Genomic DNA, 19826 nt, shown 5'->3' on the forward strand with positions numbered 1-19826 from the left:
GATAATGGACTGAACCTCGGAACCTGTCAACCAGTCCCAACTAAATGTTCTTATAAGATTGGCCTTGGTCAAGGTGTCTGTTTGCAGCAGTAAAACCCTATCTAAGAAAGAAGTTGGTACCAGGGACTGCAGCATTGCTGTCATAGGCCTGACCATGCTTTTGTTTGGAAGAATATGGACTTTGGGTTTTGAATTTGGAAAAACAGTAGAATGGTTTAAATGGGGTTTAAAGGGCTATCCTAGTAGGAATTTGGGCTTAGTTACTGCGTAGGAACTGTGAGAACCTGGCTCAAGAGGTTTCAGTGGAAAATTTCAACATGTGGCCTAGAGATTGTTTTGGGGTCTTTTGGTGAAGAATGTGGCTACTTTTTTGCCCTTGTCTGAAAAGTCTGCCTTAGGCTAATGTAAAGAGATTCATATTAATTGCATTGACAAAGAAAATCTCAAAGAAATCCAGGAAAGGTTTTGTTCTCTGGTTAGGTCCCATAAAGAACATTTTGAACAAGTGTAGCAAGCTTAGAAAGGAAAATATAAAATATATGGTATTAAAGGGGCACCAGACAATAAAATGGAGCTGAATCCTGTGTTCAAGGAAATCAAATTGAATTAAGGGAGACCTTGGGACAAGATCCCATCTAGCTAAATTTAGGTCCAGGAACCTTAGTTCAAGCCTTTCAACCCAGGAGGCAAGGACAAACAGATCTCTGAGTTCAAGGCCAGCCTAGAACAAGGCAAGTTCCAGATGAAGAAAAACTTAAGTCTAGGGTTGATGGACCACACCTTTAGTTCCAGTGCTTAGGAGAAAGGCATGCAGATCTCTGAGTACAAAGTCAGTCTATGGAGCAAGTTCCGGGACAGCCAACCTTAGGCAGTGAAGGAATTGGAAATCAGAGTTAGTGATAATGTGATAGAACAAGGGGGACATGTTCCAGCTCTTGCAAGCAGCAGAATGTGGCAGGTTTGTCCACATGGCTCTGCTTTAAGAGGCCAGACCTGAAGGGACTGCTGAAACAATTGATGCTGTTTTAGCTGCAGCTAAGTTAATGGTGATTATGAAGAGACCAGCATCACTGAGGCGAAATCTTCTGGGAAGTGTTTTCTGACAGAACAAAGAGGCTGTGTTCCTGAGATAGTCAAGGTATTACCTCGTGCTGCAGCTTCTGTTATAGGGAAGTGTGTTGCTAGCAGGAGTTGACACAGCTGTGTGTGTGAAGGCATTAACTATAGGGGAAGGTACATACGGGAGGACCTGACACCGAGCATACCATGTGATTGTATGTCTTTGGATATAGAAGAGGGTGCCAGGTCTGCCACACGCACAAGCACGTGATGCTCTGGATGTAGTGGAAGACAGAAATCAAACCTGACACTTGGCTAGTCCAAATATGCAACACTGTCACCGTTGCTTCCAGCCAGAGGGTATGTAGAAGGTTGTAACAGCTAGTTGGGTTCGGATAGAGTTATGTAGCATAAACTTGGATGTGTATGTTGGTCTTTTCCTGTAAGACAGAAGATCCTTAGCAGGAACTGAGAATCATATCTGAGTCAAATATCTGGTTGGGTTTTTACAGTGTAGCAGCCAATCATGCTCTGTCCAAAAGAGCAAGCTACGGAGCACCTCTGGGCCTCAGTTTCCTTCTCTGGGAGATGAAGATTACTGGCCAATTTTAGGGTCATGTTTGGGCAGGTCTTGGTTGAAATAGGTGGTGTTGACTACACCTGTCCAGGTGTCTCTGTCAGGCAGGCTGTGTGGAAAGGAAGGTGTTGAGTCTGTAAGCTTGGCCCTAAAGAGCTGACTTCTCTTTTCTCAGGTAACAGGCGGCAACATGCTCCCTCTAGTGGCTGCAAAGCAAAATGTCCACTTTATACTCTTCTGGTCTCTTGGGCATCAACTCTGCCCTGGGAAATTCACATACTTAGAACCAATGCCACAAGGTGGAGCCAAACATTCACTTCTGCTGTCTCTCCTGAGATTCCTTGATATGGTTACATTACTAAAGTCTCCTTTGCCCTGTCCCTGCATTCAGTAAAGTGCATCAGGACTGAAGACCACCTTAGTAGTCACTAACAAGCAGAGCAGCTATGGGCAAAGCAAAAAATGGCTAAGTGCTATTGTTGTAAAAGTATAAAAATAAAAAGTAGTATTGTTGTCTTTTACTCCGCTAGTTCTGCACCGCGGTGTCTCAAGATATCCACTAGATATCTTGGCAGAAACACATCCCAGCCACACACTTTCTTACACCCAAACCCTCACATAAAAGAACACACAACACATTAATCTTTGACGCAATTGGTAAGATATAATTGCCCACTTAAACATACAAAGCCCGGTACCATCTATCCCTTAGGAACATTGATAACAACCTGTAAATACACACACAGAGCAGAATCTTAACATCACCTGCCAAGGCTTCTCACCCTCTCCTCAGTCCTGTGTCCCCTCTCTGATCCAGTCTCCTCCTCTTCCTTCAAACTTCTCTCCTGCCCATCTTTCCTTCTCCTCCAATGACAGGCCTCCTTCTATCCAGTACCTGCCCCTCAACTGTACTTTACAAATTCAATGGGGAGGTGGTTCTGGTGAAGTCACCAGAGTTCTGAGTATGTGACAAGGCAGCTGTCCTTGGGGCAGTGGAATTAGCATCAAAATAGAGAAAACTTAAGGGCAAACCACAACAAAGTGCCTCTTAGCTAGCTTCTTCTGTTAGGTTATTTGTACCCTAAAGGTCATAGCTCTTGAAGCCAATACAAATGCAGTAAACATCCAGTGGCAGAATGAATGTCAGGACATAGATGTGAGTGAAGATGTTTACACTCTTTCTTTCAAACCTTCTTCTTCAACTGTTTTAGTACAGAGAATCACCTACACTAAGTTATCTCATGTTCCCTCAAAGCCATTCTTAGGTTCCCTGTCTCTATCTCACACTGTCTTCCTCTTTCTTTCTGTCACATATTTTGGGATGAGGGAAGCCTGTCTGGGCATCTTCATGGTTCCTAACATGTAGGCAAGTGCTAAGTTTAGACAAGATTCCAAGAATGTATTTCTATTATCACTGTGTTCTAGGCTAGATAAACCCTAATCCTCCTCCAAAGTGAAGCAGGAAAAAACGCTATTCATTTCCCTTCATTGCTGGTACTCCCCTGTTAGGAGAAATATACGGTTCTGATAAAGTTCCCCAAGTGAGGCTCATTAACACACAGATAAACTGAGGCAGCATGCAGTGGACTATGACTTCTGTGATGGGAGAGATGCAGGGATAAAGGGAGGCTGCAAACACAACAGCAGGGAGGTGACCTGGAAGAATGAGGGGATCAAGCTGTTCTGTCCTCATGTGGGAAATCTGATGAGAAAGACAGAGAAATGAGTATTGCTGTGGTATTTCTCTACAGACTTGCCCGCAGAGTTGGCATATTCATGGGCAGGTTGGACATGGTATTGGCTCAAGGTGCCCACTGAAAACGATGCTATGAGAGGGTAGGTCTGGGCCATGTTTCCTTGTGAACTTTGGTTTCCTAAGGAGAAACCTTTGATAGATAATTTACATCCCCCTGTGTTGAATAGAGGCCTCTATGTTGGGTAAATCGGTAGATGTGCACAGTCTCTATGGATTTCCTGCAGGACTCTTCTGTACTCTCAGTCTACAGCAGGTGACCCCATGTCTCACAATATATAGAGTTCATCCCTTCAAAAAGAGTGACATGGGAAAGGGACCAGGAAAACTGTAGTTCTCCACCCTCCTAATTCTGCAAAACTGAATGCAGTTGGTGCTTCCTCTGCAACCTCTGCTTCTCATCCTCTGATGTCCATCTTGTGCTCAACTATTTTGTTTTACAAAGACATAAAAACTTCTGGGGAACTGGCATTTTGAAATAATGTTTCTGTTTCAATGGAATAAGGCAACTTCAAAAGAAAAATTAATGAAAAAAATATATGAAGGGGATACAGAAAAAAATCTCCACATACCCAGCCTCCATTATGAAATTTTGACACTTTCCAGAAACAGATGAAGATTAGGATGACTATGCTTTGTGTCACAACCTTTCCCCAAGGACAAAATTAGCTTCTTTTCACTCATATAGAAGTTTATTGGTTAGGAACCTCAACATAAATGATAAAGGTCTAAGGACATGGAATCGGACGTGGGTCTCCCTGAGGTGTTCAACAACTTTTTGGTATTTGGACAGTTCAGCTGTCCGATCACAGACATTCCAGGGTGTGCTGCACAGTGCTTTGGGTGGTGCAGAACTGAGATTCCAGCATCGCTGTCTCCCCAGTATCCAGTCAGGAGGAACATGTCTGTAGTTCAAAACTCAATCCAAGGTGGTTTGACAAGGAGAGAAAGCACTGTGGGACCCATGAAAGTTGGACTGCTCATGAAAGCCAGCAGCTGATCAGACTGTATCTGGGTGTTGAATCAGGAGAACGAGAGGCTCTCCTGTACCCTAGGTGACTGTGAGGTGAAAGCTGTGACTTCAATAATATATGACAGGTACAGTTGCCTCAGAGGACCATTGGTCTTCATCTGTGGCCTCTTGGCTCCAATCAAAAGAAGTCTGCTAATCAAACCGGCTAGCCAGTCTAGAGTGTCCTAGGTTGTCATGTTGAAATTACATTACTTGTACTTGGACTGCAGCTGAGGCATCCAGTGAAAGCAGGCAAGGCCTATGCCTTATTTCCCAGGATGTGCCCGCTAGGGCACACTGGCATCTCTCCACAGACATATTCTAAGTCAACTCCCACCTTCAGGTATCCACTCCCATGGGAACATAGAATACTATTGTGAAGTTGAAATTGGAGGTTGGTTTCCTGCCTGTTCATAGTCCACCCTGGATGCACTGGATGGAAATGCCTCCAGTTCAATTGCTGTCTGTGCCAAATGAAGAAAGCTCACTACTGGTAGAGTTTTACATTGAAAGATTAAAAGAATTCCTGACTGCTGCTGTACAGTATGAAGCCAGGCAGGGCAGTACAGAGGCCTGAGACATCTCTGTGTGAGTTTTAGAACCTCCAATTCTAAATAAAATTGCCAGGCTAGTAAGGATTGTATTGTGAGGACTTTCCTCAACACCTAATCAATAAAAGTTCAGGACCAGAAATTTCCCCATTTTATTTAGAACCCCATCCATTCGACAGCTCTAGCTTCCCTGATGTGCAACAGGCTGGCCCCAGCTGATACTCCAAAAGATATAATTACCTCTCATCCACTAAGCAAGCAGTTTTCTTTTCTGTCCATATGGGACTCACCAGATAATCTGTATTCTAGAACATACTACCAGCCTGTCACATTGTAGAACATACTACCAGCCTGTCACATTCCCGGGAAGATTTGGCTAATGCTGTCAATATGCCTCAGTGTTTGATACAAGACCAGGGACAGGTGGTCAGAATGACTTTAAAAAGGCAGATTCAATGTCTCAATACTTCTTTGTGTTAATTATGGTGGTACACAGAAGGAGGGTTTGCCCAGCGGCCTCTGACTGCTGGCAGTAGCTTGGCTGAATAGACTGGCTTCTGTCATGGCAGGAACTCTGAAGTTATACCCTTCATGAACAAGGTAGTTAAGTTGCTCTGAGTCTATCCCTAATATTTCCTCCATTGTGAGGTGGACACCTGAGAGCTCTGCTTGTCTAATGTGTATGAAGAGACTGGAATACAGGAGCAGTTAATGACTGTCTTTTCTAGCTCTATGAGGGAGAGACAAATGGAGGTAGAGCGTGTGTGAGTTTGCTTCCTTTCTGGGCCATTCGCCTGTGTTCCTTCTCCCCTGGCAGTGTGGTGTATGCCTTTATCCCAGGACTCAGGATAGAGGAGGAATCTGTGGGAGTTCAGGATTAACTAGGAGGAGTGTCACTTCTGAGTCAGAAATTTGGGCTCAGCTATGATACCATGTGGCCGCTGGCTGGGTCCCTTGGAGGACCAAGATAAACTCTCAGGCTCTCAAAGGGCCGTCTTGTGGTTATTGGTTCTCAAGATGGAGCTGAAAAAATAATTCCCGATGGAAGCTCGTCATAAGAAGATGTTTTCTCTGTTTCAAATGGGAAACTAAGTGGGGTAGGAGGCTCAGGGTCCTGGTTCAGGCCTTTTGGCAGGAAGCAGGTTCTAGTGCCAGGAGAGCAGCTAGCCTATCCAGGCCAAGCTTATCCCAGCAGTCAGTGACCTCTGGGCAAACCCTCTGTCGACCTCCTGAATGAACACAAAGAGTAGATGGGCTTTTCCATACCATTTTTGAGTCTCAGGACAGCTGCATACCTGAACTTCCTGTTCCCTGTGTTGCCCAAAGGCCTTCTTTCTGCTCAATATAGGACTTGGATGAAACTTTTTTATTTCTCTAGAATACAGTACAGTTTTCCTCATATAGGTAGATCATCTCTTACACATCTTTCTTATAAATCTGTCCAGAAAGAGGCAAGAAGAGGTTAGACAAGAGGTTAGACATAGTGCAACATCACAATCTTTTAACAGATTACAGAAGAGAAACACTGATTCCTCCTACTTGTAGATACACTGATTATTTTTGAAGACACTGTGTTAGAATACAAAGCGTGTCTTAGTTAGGGTTTTACTGCTGTGAACAGACACCATGAACAAAGCAAATCTTATAAAGGACAACATTTAATTGGGGCTGTCTTACAGGTTCAGAGGTTCATCTGTCATAATCAAGTCAGGAACATAGCAGTGTGTAGGCAGGCTTGGTGCAGGAGGAGCTGCGAGTTCTACATCTTCATCTGGAGGCTGCTAGGCCCACGGTATTAAGGCAAAGGCTCACAGTGACACTTCTATTTCAACAAGGCCATAGCTCTCAATAGTGCCACTCCCTGGGCCAAACATATACCAATCATCACAAAAGGCTTTCCTGCTGGTGACCTGAAAATCCCAGGAAGCAGTGATCAAGGGGGAAATTTTACAAGTGTAGTAGGTAAGGGGATTGAATGGGCCTTGTTTAGAATGTAGAGTCTTCCTGGAACAGGGAACATGTACACATTTTTCACATACATGATTAAATGCATGAGAATAACCATTGTGGGAGGATACACTATTGAACGTGAACAGTTTCAGGTCATAGATGTGCCTTTTAGAGATAAAGGAGAGAAGGCTTGGGGAGAGAGAGACAGACTGGTTGACTGACTGTGAGGGTCATGGCAGCTAGAATAGAGCCTCACCCCAGCGGCTTAACGTTGAGCAGGGCTCAGCCAAAACGATAGTGGAAATGAAAAGGGCAGGGGGTGAGAGAAACATGGAACCAATAGAGTGTTCTGATTAAGGCTCAAAGTTTTAATATTCAGCACAGTGTATATAAAGGGAACAACTACAAAACCCATCCCCAGAACAGCATAGCAACAGCACATCTGTCTATGCAACAGGTTTCCATATCTTTGTAGTCTGTGAATTCCAGCACATCAAAGCTTGCAGCTGCAGCCAAGGCAGGTGTTGCTGTTCTGTCTGATGAATCCTACAGCTCAAGGTCTGCTCCTCCTGCCTTTCTGGGTTCATGTTCAAGGTCTGCATAGCCTGTGCAGACTGAGGAGGTCACACTGACTGAGGAGAGAAACAGACTTAAGATTTGCACTAGTGCTACATAGAAAAGACAGGGACATGACAGAGGACGTCCGGGATTGGAAATGCCATGGAACCAACTGCACAGCTATGCTGATCTGCATGGCATTGGCAGCTCCCATTATGGTGAATTATGTTTCCTGATGATCTGAGGCTAAACAAAACCTTGCTCCTATAAGTAGATCCTTGTCTGCATTTGATCACAATCACAAGGAAACTTAGCATTACAGAAGTTGGGGTCAAGAATGTGAGAGGAAATACATTAAAAAAACCATCAGATCTCTGATTGGCCTATTGCATGTGACATCATAATGAGACTGCTAGAATGTTAGATACCAGCCAATAGCAGGGTTCTGTCTAAGGCTGGGTTCTGTCCTTGTGCTTCAGAGAGGCAGTTGGTTTGTGAGAGAGCAGTTGGACTCAGTTGCTTCTCACAGATTTGGCCTTTTCCTCAACTTGTTGGATCTGAACATAGTGAGTTTGTTTCCTAGGTTTTCAGTTTGGGCTTTGGCATTTGGCTTCATTTACTTTTTATTTATTTACATTCTTGGTTTGGGTTTTAAGGATACTTTTATGTTCTTTTTCTTCATTTCAACTGCTATTCCTTTGATCAAGTTCATCTACTCGTCCTGTTTGCCTTTGTTTCTGTCTATTTTACACCTTTGGTGGTCTGTATTAACTGTACACAATGAGGAAATCATCATGACTTCACACATCTTGCTTGTCCTGCCTTTGGATTCTATTTATTGGCTTTACTTCATTTCCCTTCCATTGGATGTGACAAGTACTTCCCATAGCTCAAGGGTGCAATCCCCCTGCCTACTCATGGCCTGTAGGAAACAAAATGAGACACTTGTGTTTGTGGGATCGGCGTGTTTGAAGTCACACTTCTCTAGTTCCACTCGTTTTCCTGAAACATTGTCCTGACAAAGGTATTTCATCTCACACGTTGCCTGATGATGAAAAGAGTTGGAAAGTGTGCCTTGCCTCAGTTTCACAGAGTACTGAACTTCTTGCCAATCATTCTGTTAGTTGTTGAGACTGCAGGAGTTGTTTCACAGTTTGTTGGTTTTGCTCTTGGGGTTTGTGTTTGGTCTTTCATAGTTATATTCATGTAAACGTAAGTTTATATTCACATTTATATTTTTACTTTCTTTGATTCTTCTCTCATTCCAAACCTCCTAACAGCATCCTCACCTCACTCACTCCTCCAAGGTTTCCCCTTGCCTGTTCTGTCTCCCAAAGTCCCAACGGGCTCCCCGCTCCCATTTCCTTCAGAGAGGAGGCCTCCCGTGGACAGTGACGGAACATGGCAGAACTAGATGTAAGAAGCCTTTCTTAGTATTGTTGGATTTTCTTCTAGGGTTAACTTACCTATGGTATCTGTTTCTTCATTAATTATGACCTAATTTTCATTTTGAAAACCAAGTTTGTAATTTCCTTCATTACCTTTTCCTTGTATAAAACATATATTTTTCTTATTTTCAACTTATTCACTTTACCTCCTGCTCACTGTCCCCCTCCTGATCACTTCCTCCCACAATCCTGCCTCCCATCCTCTCCCCTTCCCCTTTCAGTGGGTGGGCCCCCAGGGTATCCACCCACCCTGGCATATCAAGTCTCTGCAGGCTTAGATGTGTCCTTTCCCATGGACACAGACAAAGCACCCGAGGCTAGAAGAACATTTTTCACGCACAGGCAGCAGCTTCTGGGATGGCCCCCACTCCAGTTGTTCATGACCCACATGAAGATCAAGCTACACATCTGCTCCATATGTGGAGGCGAGGCCTAGGTTCAACTGTATATGTTCTTTGGTTGGTGGTTCAGACTTTGAGAACCCCAAGGGTTCTCAAGGGTTAGTTGATTCTGTTGGTATTCCTGTAGGGTTCCTATTCTCTCTGGGTCCCCACAGTCCTTCCCCCATTATTCTACAGGAGTCCCCAATCTTCATCCACTGTTCGCTGCAGGTGTCTCCATCTGTCTGAGTCAGTTGGTAGGTGGAGTCTCTCAGAGGACAACTGTGCAAGACTCCTGTCTGCAAGCATACTTATCCTCAATGTGTATGGTACACAGGATATATATTAGTTGTGCCATATATGTTATATGTTATATAATATGATATTTATGGTAATTGCTTATATTATATATCAAAGTATTTTGTTATTTGAAACTATAAATATACTATTTTATGACTACAAATTATTACAGGCTGAAATTGTAATATCATAATATATATATCGTGATTATAAAACAAGTATAATACACTACACTAAATTTATATTGCACTTACATGTATTATAAATATATTATCAATAAGACACACCCAAAATACAGCAAACACATAGGCGAATGCTAGCAGCAATCCACTGAACTGAGAATGGGACCCCCGTTGAAGGAATCAGAGAAAGTACCGGCTCGAGACCCCATATGAACAACAATGCCAACCAACCAGAGCTTCCAGGGACTAAGCCACTACCCAAAGACTGTACATGGACTGACCCTGGGCTCCAACCTCATAGGTAGCAATGAATAGCCTAGTAAGAGCACCAGTGGAAGGGGAAGCCCTTGGTCCTGCCAAGACTGAACCCCCAGTGAATGTGATTGTTGGGGGGAGGATGGTAATGGGGGGAGGATGGGGAGGGGAAACCAATATGGAAGGGGAGGGGGATGTTGGTCCGGAAACCGGAAAGGGGAATAACAATCGAAATGTAAATAAGAAATACTCAAGTTAATAAAAATAAAAAAATAAACAAGCCATTATATTTTATTTTTTACATACCAATCTCAGCGTACCTCACGTCCCAATACCCCCTCATATATCTTCTACCAATCCTTCTCCAGTTGTTGGGAACACCCATGAAGACCAAGCTGTACTTATGCTATATTTGTGCACAGGGAGTCGGGGCACCTAGGTCTAGCCCATGATCTCTCCTGGATTGGTGGTTCATTCTCTGGGAACCCCATGGCTTGTGTAGAGTGGACTTTGATCATTATCTCCTGAACACCACATTCTGTCCACCATGTGTTTGTACTCAGGCTTCTCCTTTCTCCTGAAGCACAAGGGACAAAAATGTAGCCCATTTCTCTTTGTGGAACTGCTTTCTTTCAAGTAAAAATTTGTGTATGTGCAGTGACTTTCCTCGTCCCTCAACAGTTCACTGTCACAGTGCTTACTACATGTACTCTTCCCCAGTCACTCCTTACAGGCTTTGCTGTTGTTCAATTTATTTTTGATACAAATTGTCCTACTGCTCCTCAATGAGGCCATTTTGATTGTGAATGAAGGGCTCTGTAGTCTGTTGTTGAAATGGATGTGAAATACCGAGGGCTCTCATTTACAATTTTCATGTTTACGTTCACCAAGGAAGGGAGGTAGCTTATGCTTTCTTTTCCATCGTGATTATTTGGTTGGAGGAAGAGGGCAATACTAACAGACATGAGTTTGGATGTAGTCCTTTGCTTTCTCGTTCATGACATAATTTCTGTAAGTCTGGTATATATTTTTCTCCAATGTTTTTACACATTTGGGTAATCCACGGGGGCGGGCCTCAGATTGTTGGGAGTACTGTTTTTGTTTTTGTTTTTTTTTTTTTGAGTTTCTTTTATTTTATTTCTTTTTTTCATCTAAAACACGAGTTTATTACTTTGGGTAAACACTTATGTTACAGGCAATTGATACGTAAAAGTTAACAAATAATAATTTTTTTGATTTATTTTTGTCTTTTTTTATTAGATATATTGCTATATTTATATTTCAAATGTTATTCCCATTTGTGATTTCCGGCCCATAACCTCCCATGCCCTCCCAATCCCCCATATAGGTGTTGTCCGACATCCACCCCCTCTTATCCCATCATCCCTAAATTCCCCTGCACTGGGGTTCCAACCTTGGCAGGACCAACGTTTCTCCTTCCAGCAGTGTACCAACAAGTCTATTCTCTGCTTCTTATGCAGTTGGAGCCCTGGGTCAGTCCATGTCTAATCTTTTGGTAGTGGTTTAGTCCCTCGAAGCTCTGGTTGGTTCACATTGTTGTTCTAATGAGGTTGCAAGCTCCTTCAACTCTTTCTTTCACTTTTTCTCAACTCTTTCAATCCTTCCTCTAATTCCCCCCAAGGATGTCCTGTTCTCAGTTCAGTGGTTTGCTGCTAGCATTGACTACTGTATTGGACATGCTCTGACTGTGTCTCTCAGGAGAGATCTATATCCGGTCCCTTTCCGCACGCATTTTTTTTAGCTTCATCAATCCTATCTAGTTTTGGTGGCTATATATACATGGGCCACATGTGGGGAAGCCTCTGAACAGCCATTCCTTCAGTCGCTGCTCTAAATTTGCTTCCATATCCCCTCCTATGAATATTTTTCCCCTTTTAAGAAGGAGTGGGAGCATCAGCATTTTGGTCATCCTTCTTCTTGAGCTTCCTGTGGCCTGTGGATTCCATCTTGGGTAATTCGAGCTTTTTGGCTAATATCCACTTATCAATGGATGCACACCATGTATATTTTTCTGTGAGTGGGTTACCTCACTCAGGATATTTTCCAGTTCATTCCATTTGCCTAAGAATTTCATGAAGTCATTGTTTTTGATAGCTGAGTAGTACTCAGTTATGTAGATGTATCACATATTTTTTTTAAATTTATTTAATACTTAATAATAATTCTTTGGTTTCCGGGCAAACATCCCCCTCCCCCCTCCCCTTCCTTATGGGTGTTCCCCTCCCAACCCTCCCCCCATTGCCGCCCTCCCCCCAACAGTCTAGTTCACTGGGGGTTCAGTCTTAGCAGGACCCAGGGCTTCCCCTTCCACTGGTGCTCTTACTAGGATATTCATTGCTACCTATGAGGTCAGAGTCCAGGGTCAGTCCATGTATAGTCTTTAGGTAGTGGCTTAGTCCCTGGAAGCTCTGGTTGCTTGGCATTGTTGTACATATGGGGTCTCGAGCCCCTTCAAGCTCTTCCAGTTCTTTCTCTGATTCCTTCAACGGGGGTCCTATTCTCAGTTCAGTGGTTTGCTGCTGGCATTCGCCTCTGTATTTGCTGTATTCTGGCTGTGTCTCTCAGGAGCGATCTACATCTGGCTCCTGTCGATCTGCACTTCTTTGCTTCATCCATCTTGTCTAATTGGGTGGCTGTATATGTATGGGCCACATGTGGGGCAGGCTCTGAATGGGTGTTCCTTCAGTCTCTGTTTTAATCTTTGCCTCTCTCTTCCCTGCCCAGGGTATTCTTGTTCCCCTTTTAGAGAAGGAGTGAAGCATTCACATTTTGATCATCCGTCTTGAGTTTCATTTGTTCTAGGCATCTAGGGTAATTCAAGCATTTGGGCTAATAGTGAGTGCATACCATGTATGTCTTTCTGGATGTATCACATATTTTGAATCCATTGCTCTGTTGAAGGGCATCTGGGTTCTTTCCAGCTTTTGGATAGTATAAATAAGGCTGCTATGAACATAGTGGAGCATGTGTCTTTGTTGTATGTTGGAGCATCATTTGAGTATATGCCAAGGAGTGGTTTAGTTGGGTCCTCAGGTAGTACAATGTCCAATTTCCTTAGGAACCTCCAGATTGATTTCCCGAGTAGTTGTACCAGTCTGCAATCCCACCAAAAATGGAGGAGTGTTCCTCTTTCTCCACATCCTCACCAGCATCTGGTTTCACCTAAATTTTTGGTCTTAGCCATTCTGCCTGATGTGAGATGGAGTCTCAGGATTTTTATTTGCATTTCCATGATGACTAAGGATGTTGGATATTTCTTTAGGTGCTTCTTGGCCATTCAATATTCCTGAACTGAGAATGTTTTGTTTAGCTCTGTAACCCATTTTTTAATAAGGTTATTTGGCTCTCTGGACCCTCACTTCTTGAATTCTTTGAATATTTGGCAGCTACTATTTTTGCTACTCAATACTCGTTGCTTATGATTCTTGTGTTTATGTGTTTTATTTCATCTTATTTCAAAATTCACACAGGTCTACAATCTCCTTTCGCATATTCTTATTTCTGGAAGCATAAAACTTGAAATGTCCCTGAAAGATCATCTGGATTGTAGTCATAGTAGAGTATTTGTAGAACATCATGTCAGCCATATTGCACTCTAGTTGGAAGAGGAGAGTCTGGTCTCAAATTGGAGAGCCACTATCCAAAGGAACCAGAGCAGTGAAGCAAGCTGTTTATTGGTGGTCTGAGCTTTGAACTGACAGATGATAGCTTAAGAGAACATTTTGAGAAATGGAGCACAATTACACACTGTGTGGTAAGGAGAGATGCTCAAACAACCTTCCAGTGGTTTTGTTTTTATTACCTATTCTTGTGTTAAAGAAGCATATACCACGATGTGTGGTCAGCCACACCATGTTGCTGGGTGTGTTGTGGAACCAAAGAGAGATATTCTAAAGAGGATTCTGCAAAGCCTGGTGCTCATTTAATGAAGAAAATTTTTGTTGGTGTTATTAAAGAGTAAACCCCAGTATATAATCAGACAGACTACTTTAAAAAGTATGGCATGATTGAAACCATAGAAGTTATGGAAACAGGCAGAGTGGGAGGAAGAGAGGATTTGCTTTTATAACTTTTGATGGTCATGACACAGTTGACACAATTCTTGTTCAGAAAAACTATAATATCAATGGGCATAAGTGTGAACTGAAAGGCCCTTTGTAAACAAGAGATGCAGTCTGCTGGATCACAGAGAGGTCATGGAGGTGGATCTGTCTACTTGATGGGTCGTGGAGGAAACTGGTGGAAGATGAGGCTACGGTAATGAATGTGGTGGCATCAGAGATAGTCATGGCGGCGGTGGTGGTAGATATAATGGATTTGGAGGTGATGGTGACAGCTATGGTAGCAGTCCTGGTTACAATAGTAGAGGAGGTTATGGAAACCAAGGTGGTAGATATGGTGATGGTGGAGGAGGACATGATGGTTACAATGAAGAAGGAAATTTTGCTTGAGGTAGCTATGGTAGTGGTGGTAAGTTTAATGACTTTGGAAATTATAGTGGGAAGCAGCCATCAAATTATGGAGCCATGAAGCGGGGGCAGTTTTGGTGGAAGAAGCTCAGGCAGTCCCGATGGTGGTGCCTACGACTCTGGAGGTGAAGTGGTGGATGTGGCAGCAGAAGGTTTTAAAATAAAACAGAAACGGCTACTTTCTACTACAGTCTTAGTGGGAGAGAGAATGAGGAGTCGTCAGGAAAGCTGCAGGCTCCTTTGAGACACTTGTCCTGAATGCAGTGGAGGAACTGTAAAAATCTGCCAGAGAAGGAACGACGATCTATAGCCAGAGAAGTCATTGCAGCTTAAACAGGAAGCCCCTCTTGTTCAGGACTGTCATACCACAGTTTGCAAAATAGTGCAGCCACCGATTAAGGCAAGAGTGTCAATTAGATGTATATTTCTGAGGTCTTTCATTTGTTGTAGCCTTTTCTTTTTCTTTTTATTACATCAGATGTATTGCCCTGTAAATTTTGATATTGGTACAAGGAATAAAATTGAGTTATTTTTAAATTAAAAAAATCATCTCATTGTTTTCTGTTTATAATATGTAGAAGTCCCACTTGATAACTCAGGTTAACTGTTTGCATGGTTGTCTTGAAAATAGCCAGCTCATTTTTTTTTATTAACTTGAGTATATCTTTTTTTTTTTGTTCTTTTTTTTTTCAGAGCGGGGGACCGAACCCAGGGACTTGTGCTTCCTAGGGAAACGCTCTACCACTTAGCCAAATTGAGTGTTATTCCCTTTCCTGGTTCCCGTGCAGACATTCCCCTAATCCCTCTACCCCCTTCCTTATGGGTGTTGCCCTCCCTACCCTCCCCCCACTGCCGCCCTCCCCCCAAAAATCTAGTTCACTGGGGGTTCAGTCTTAACAGGACCCAGGGCTACCCCTTCGAGTGGTGCTCTTACTAGGATATTCATTGCTACCTATGAGGTCAGAGTCCAGGGTCAGTCTTTAGGCAGTGGCTTAGTCCCTGGAAGCTCTGGTTGCTTGGCATTGTTGTACATATGGGGTCTCGAGCCCCTTCAAGCTCTTCCAGTCCCCCACCCCGACTCCTTCAACGGGGTCCTATTCTCAGTTCAGTGGTTTGCTGCTGGCATTCGCCTCCGCATTTGCGGTATTCTGGCTGTGTCTCTCAGGAGCGATCTACATCCGGCTCTTGTCGGTCTGCACTTCTTTGCTTCATCCATCTTGTCTAATTGGATGGCTGTATATGTATGGGCCACATGTGGGGCAGGCTCTGAATGGGTGTTCCTTCTGTGTCTGTTTTAATCTTTGCCTCTCTATTCCCTGTCAAGGGTATTCTTGTTCCCCTTTTAAAGAAGGAGTGAAGCATTCACATTTTGGTCATCCGTCTTGAGTTTCATTTGTTCTAGGCATCTAGGGTAATTCAAGCATTTGGGTAATAGCCACTTATCAATGAGTGCCAGCTCATTATTGATGTCATGTTAGTATTTCGCTTTGCATGCCCAGTTCACTGGAACCATTTCTGCTCTTTACCAGGACTCCTGCTCTACCAGTTTTCGGTTGGGATCTTCTGGGATTTATATGTCCTTGAGGTGCATCATTGGGTGGTTTGGGATATCTTAGGGTTCATGACAGAGAATTCTTAGTTGTAAGCCTTCATTCCAAACTTGCATTCATTTTTATTTCTAGCCTTGTATGTTCCTGGTGTAACACATGCGATTAGGTGGTTGACCTTGAAGCAAGCATCATGGCCGGCCACACAGAAGTGAACATCCTTGAAAAAGATTTCCGGATCTTGCTATCTCTGGGTTCTGGCTCATATGGAGAGGTGAAACTTGCCTGTCACCTTCCCACAGGCACAAGGGTGGCTGTCAAGGTCCTTGATAAAAACATCAACAGTGTGGCTGACATCACTTTGGAGGTGGAACTCCTTCAATCTTTAGAACACAGAAACATTGTTCGATTTTTTCACATGATCGACACACTGACAGCAAGTTACATTATCATGGAATATGTGGCAGGAGAGGACCTTGAGAGCTGCCTCAGATCACTGGGCTGTATGAAAGAGGAGGAGGCCAGACCTATTTTCCAGCAGGTGGTGTCGGCGGTTCACTTCCTCCACCAAAGACACATTGCACACTGCGATATTAAATTAGAAAACATTCTGGTCGATGCGGCAGGAAATGCAAAGCTTTGTGATTTTGGTATGGCAATTAAAATCACAGAAGGGCAGATGCTGGAGGAGATCTGTGGCTCCTTGCTCTATTGGGCCCCAGAGATCTTGGCAAGGAAACCCTATGATGGGCTGGCAGGTGACATGTGGAGCTTGGGCATCGTCCTCTATGTTCTGGTCACTGGGCACTTTCCATATCTAGAAGCTACCACTGAGGATATGCACAGGCTCATCACTACTACCATGTGTCCCATTCCTTACCACTTGTCAAAACCGTGTCACATCATCATTGCACGTTTACTCATGGTCCCCACCTGGTACAGGTTGACAATATATCAGCTGGTGGAACGACCGTGGCTGGGCCCCATTCAAGAACATAGGCTGCTTGCCACAAAAGGAATACTTCCCAGGATCGTGAACACAATGTTCACCATTGGTTATACCTGTGAAGAGATTGTGTCATCCCTAACACACAGGCAAGTCAAAGGTGAAGTAATGGCAACCTTTAATATTTTAAAATACCAGCTGAACTGTGGGGACAGCCATCAACAAGTGGAGAAGCCCTGGGCAAACAGCAGCCCTGCAGGTGCCCTTAGCCTACTTCCAGCTTTGAAGAGGAGAGCGAGTGAACCTGTTCCTTCAACCCGTATAGAAGCTGGCAAGAGTCACTTTCAGGAGGATGGTGTGGAAGAAAGAGGCGAGAGTTGCAGAAGGTACCCCATGCTCACCAAATACTCCTCCGTGGACCTAATGCCCTGTTCAGATGACCCAGTACCAGAAGGATATTCTCTGGCAGTTAACATCACTAATACTGCTACAGAGGACATTGCAGTCAACAGAAATTCTATGGACAGCCTACGTGGCGAACACTTCTCTCCATTATCAGCCCAGGATGGAACAGCCACAGGGTTTGTGAACATGGGCTTTTTTGAAGAAGAACCATCCCCAGAGCTCGACATTTCCAGGGACCAGCCCCAAGTTGGACCCATAGCTTCTGCTTCTAGGCCACTTAGGGGCTGGAAGCTGATGAAGAAGCGAATTTTCCGTTTCCTGGAAGCATGCTGCTGCTGCTGCTGTCTGCCCTCCCCATGGTGAGCCTGAATCCCTGTGTTAGGTGCAACAAAGAAAAGATGGGATAGTGAAGTCCCTTAGAAAACACAGCTGGACTGGCTACCCAGATTCACAATTCCTGTGCGGTTAGGATATGCCTTTTAATATCCTCTGCAAACGATAAGATGGACCCTCTAATACGGCAAAAATATAAGATGTCTAGCACATTAAATGGCCCAATTCCACAGCTTTACCCTCATTTAAATGTCTAGAGGGTTGAGTCACAAGCAGATAGCATAGCATGGGGCACATTGGGTTGAAAGAGATAGAGGACAGTTTAGCTAAAGGGGAGAAATTTTATAGAGGAAGGAGGAAGGTGAGAGCTATGGCAGATCAGGTGAGTTCAGTGCTGAATAAGTCCTACCTCTGTCACGGTCAGTAATAGATGCACTTTCATATTTCTTTTGCTTTGAAGTGGGGAAACTGAAATGAATTAATAGAATTCCGGCCCTATTGAGGAGTGATGCCACAGCAGAAAGTCAGGACAGAACCCCAGGCTGCTGTGTTCCTCCAACCCAGGGCTACACGCTTCTGTGTCCCTCTCCAGCTCTTGGGTCTGAACTTTCAGTGTGCAGCTCCTTCAGTTTCCTCTAGCCCCAGCACTGCTTCGTGGATAGAAAGGTGCGCATAAGGAACATCTAGCGGGGGAGGCTCCACCTCCCCAGCTCTGGACATGCTATAGGACCAGTGCCTACAGCATCTAAAACAGAGGCCTCTACAGGCAGGAATGACCTGTCTCATGACAAGGCCTCTGTCATGGACATTGAAGACAGGACTTACTCAGTCCTGAGGAGGACGAGTGTCATCATCTTGGTCACTTTATACCCTCCATCTTATTTTGTGACTGTCCTTTGAAAAGGCCTGCAAGAACCATGTAAGTCCCCTGGAAGGAGGAAAACAGGTGAAAGGAGGTAAGCAGAACAATTGGCAAATGGGATGGAATGGGAAACAGAAATGAGAGGGTGTAGTGCGAGGAATAGATTCTGTCCTTAGGAACTTCCTGTCCACAAAGTGCCATGAAAGAGATGCTTGTTTTGGACTAGGCAGGAGCTTGGGGCAATCAAGAGTAGGAATACAGTTCCTGAGAGGTACAGCATGTAACTAGATCAGCCTGGCCAACGATGAGGAGAAGAGGGCCTGCTTGGATGGCTCCTTGCATGAGTCAAGGCAGACAAGTAGGAAGCTGCCTTGAAGCATCATCCTGTTCTATGCTGCTGAGCTGTCAAATGGCAGGAAAAAGGTACAGCCCTGTAAATTCAGTTGGTTCCTATCCTGCTGAGGACTCCGGAAGTCCTGTCTTCAATGTCAATAACAGAGGCCCTTCAGCATTCTTTGTTTCTTTTGAGGGGAAAGTGAAATGGCATAGTTGAGCTATGCCTTTGGTGTTGTATGTGCAACAAGAGGGATGCAAGTCAGATATTGGAGGGCTACAGGTCACAGCACCCATCCTCCAAATATACTGTTTCAGCTACGATGTTTAAACCCTTCACCTCCCTGGAGCGCCTGCCCTGCTTGCTAGATTTCCCTAAGTAGTCACATGCAGCTGTGACCTGATAAAAGTCTATGTCCCTACTTTTGTCGTGTTTGTGGAAAAAGGCTTTGAGAGCATCTAGAACAGTGGCCTCTGCAAACAGAGCAGACATCCATGTAGTTCTCAGGCTCCACCCCACTGTGTTCACTTCATCATACCCAAGCTCCCTTCTGAAGGTTCTGTGGAAGAAGGCCATTAACCCCGAGTGAACTGTTGGAGCTGCGGATACACAAAAGGAGATCAGAGGGAGGAATAGGGAAAAGAAGAAATGAGTGGACATGGAGAGGGACAAAGCAAGAGTGTGCTGGGACACTTCCTGTCAGTGATGAAGCAGAAATGGAGGAATGTGTGGTCTCGGGCAGGAGTTTGATGAAGAAAGACTAGGAACCATTGTCCACCGCAGATAATGTGAGTTGTGAGGACACTGCACACCATGTGAAGTGGTCTTGCTCGGAGGATTACTGACATGCGTCAAGGAAGAGAAGTAGGAGTTTGCCCCAATAA

At 44.1% G+C, this 19826-nt stretch overlaps 1 protein-coding gene across 3 annotated transcripts in view; it reads left to right on the plus strand.

Moving 5' to 3' along the window:
* Positions 1-7911: 7911 nt before the first annotated feature.
* LOC148003328 (putative sperm motility kinase W) overlaps positions 7912-19826 on the plus strand; it is a 37253-nt gene continuing 25338 nt past the window's right edge. For 2 of the 3 annotated variants that reach the window (XM_087568092.1, XM_087568093.1), the window contains exons 1-3: positions 7938-8026; positions 16198-17772; positions 18207-18702. In XM_087568092.1, coding sequence (XP_087424218.1) covers positions 16256-17772; positions 18207-18228 — 1539 coding nt within the window. In that variant the 5' untranslated portion in view covers positions 7938-8026; positions 16198-16255 and the 3' untranslated portion in view covers positions 18229-18702. Of the gene's footprint in view, positions 8027-16197; positions 17773-18206; positions 18703-19826 lie in introns of all 3 variants that reach the window. The other variant, XM_087568091.1, reaches the window with a different exon arrangement.

This window comes from Rattus norvegicus, chromosome 9 (genome assembly GCF_021556685.1).
Source record: "Rattus norvegicus strain SHRSP/BbbUtx chromosome 9, alternate assembly SHRSP_T2T, whole genome shotgun sequence".
Taxonomy (NCBI): domain Eukaryota; kingdom Metazoa; phylum Chordata; class Mammalia; order Rodentia; family Muridae; genus Rattus; species Rattus norvegicus.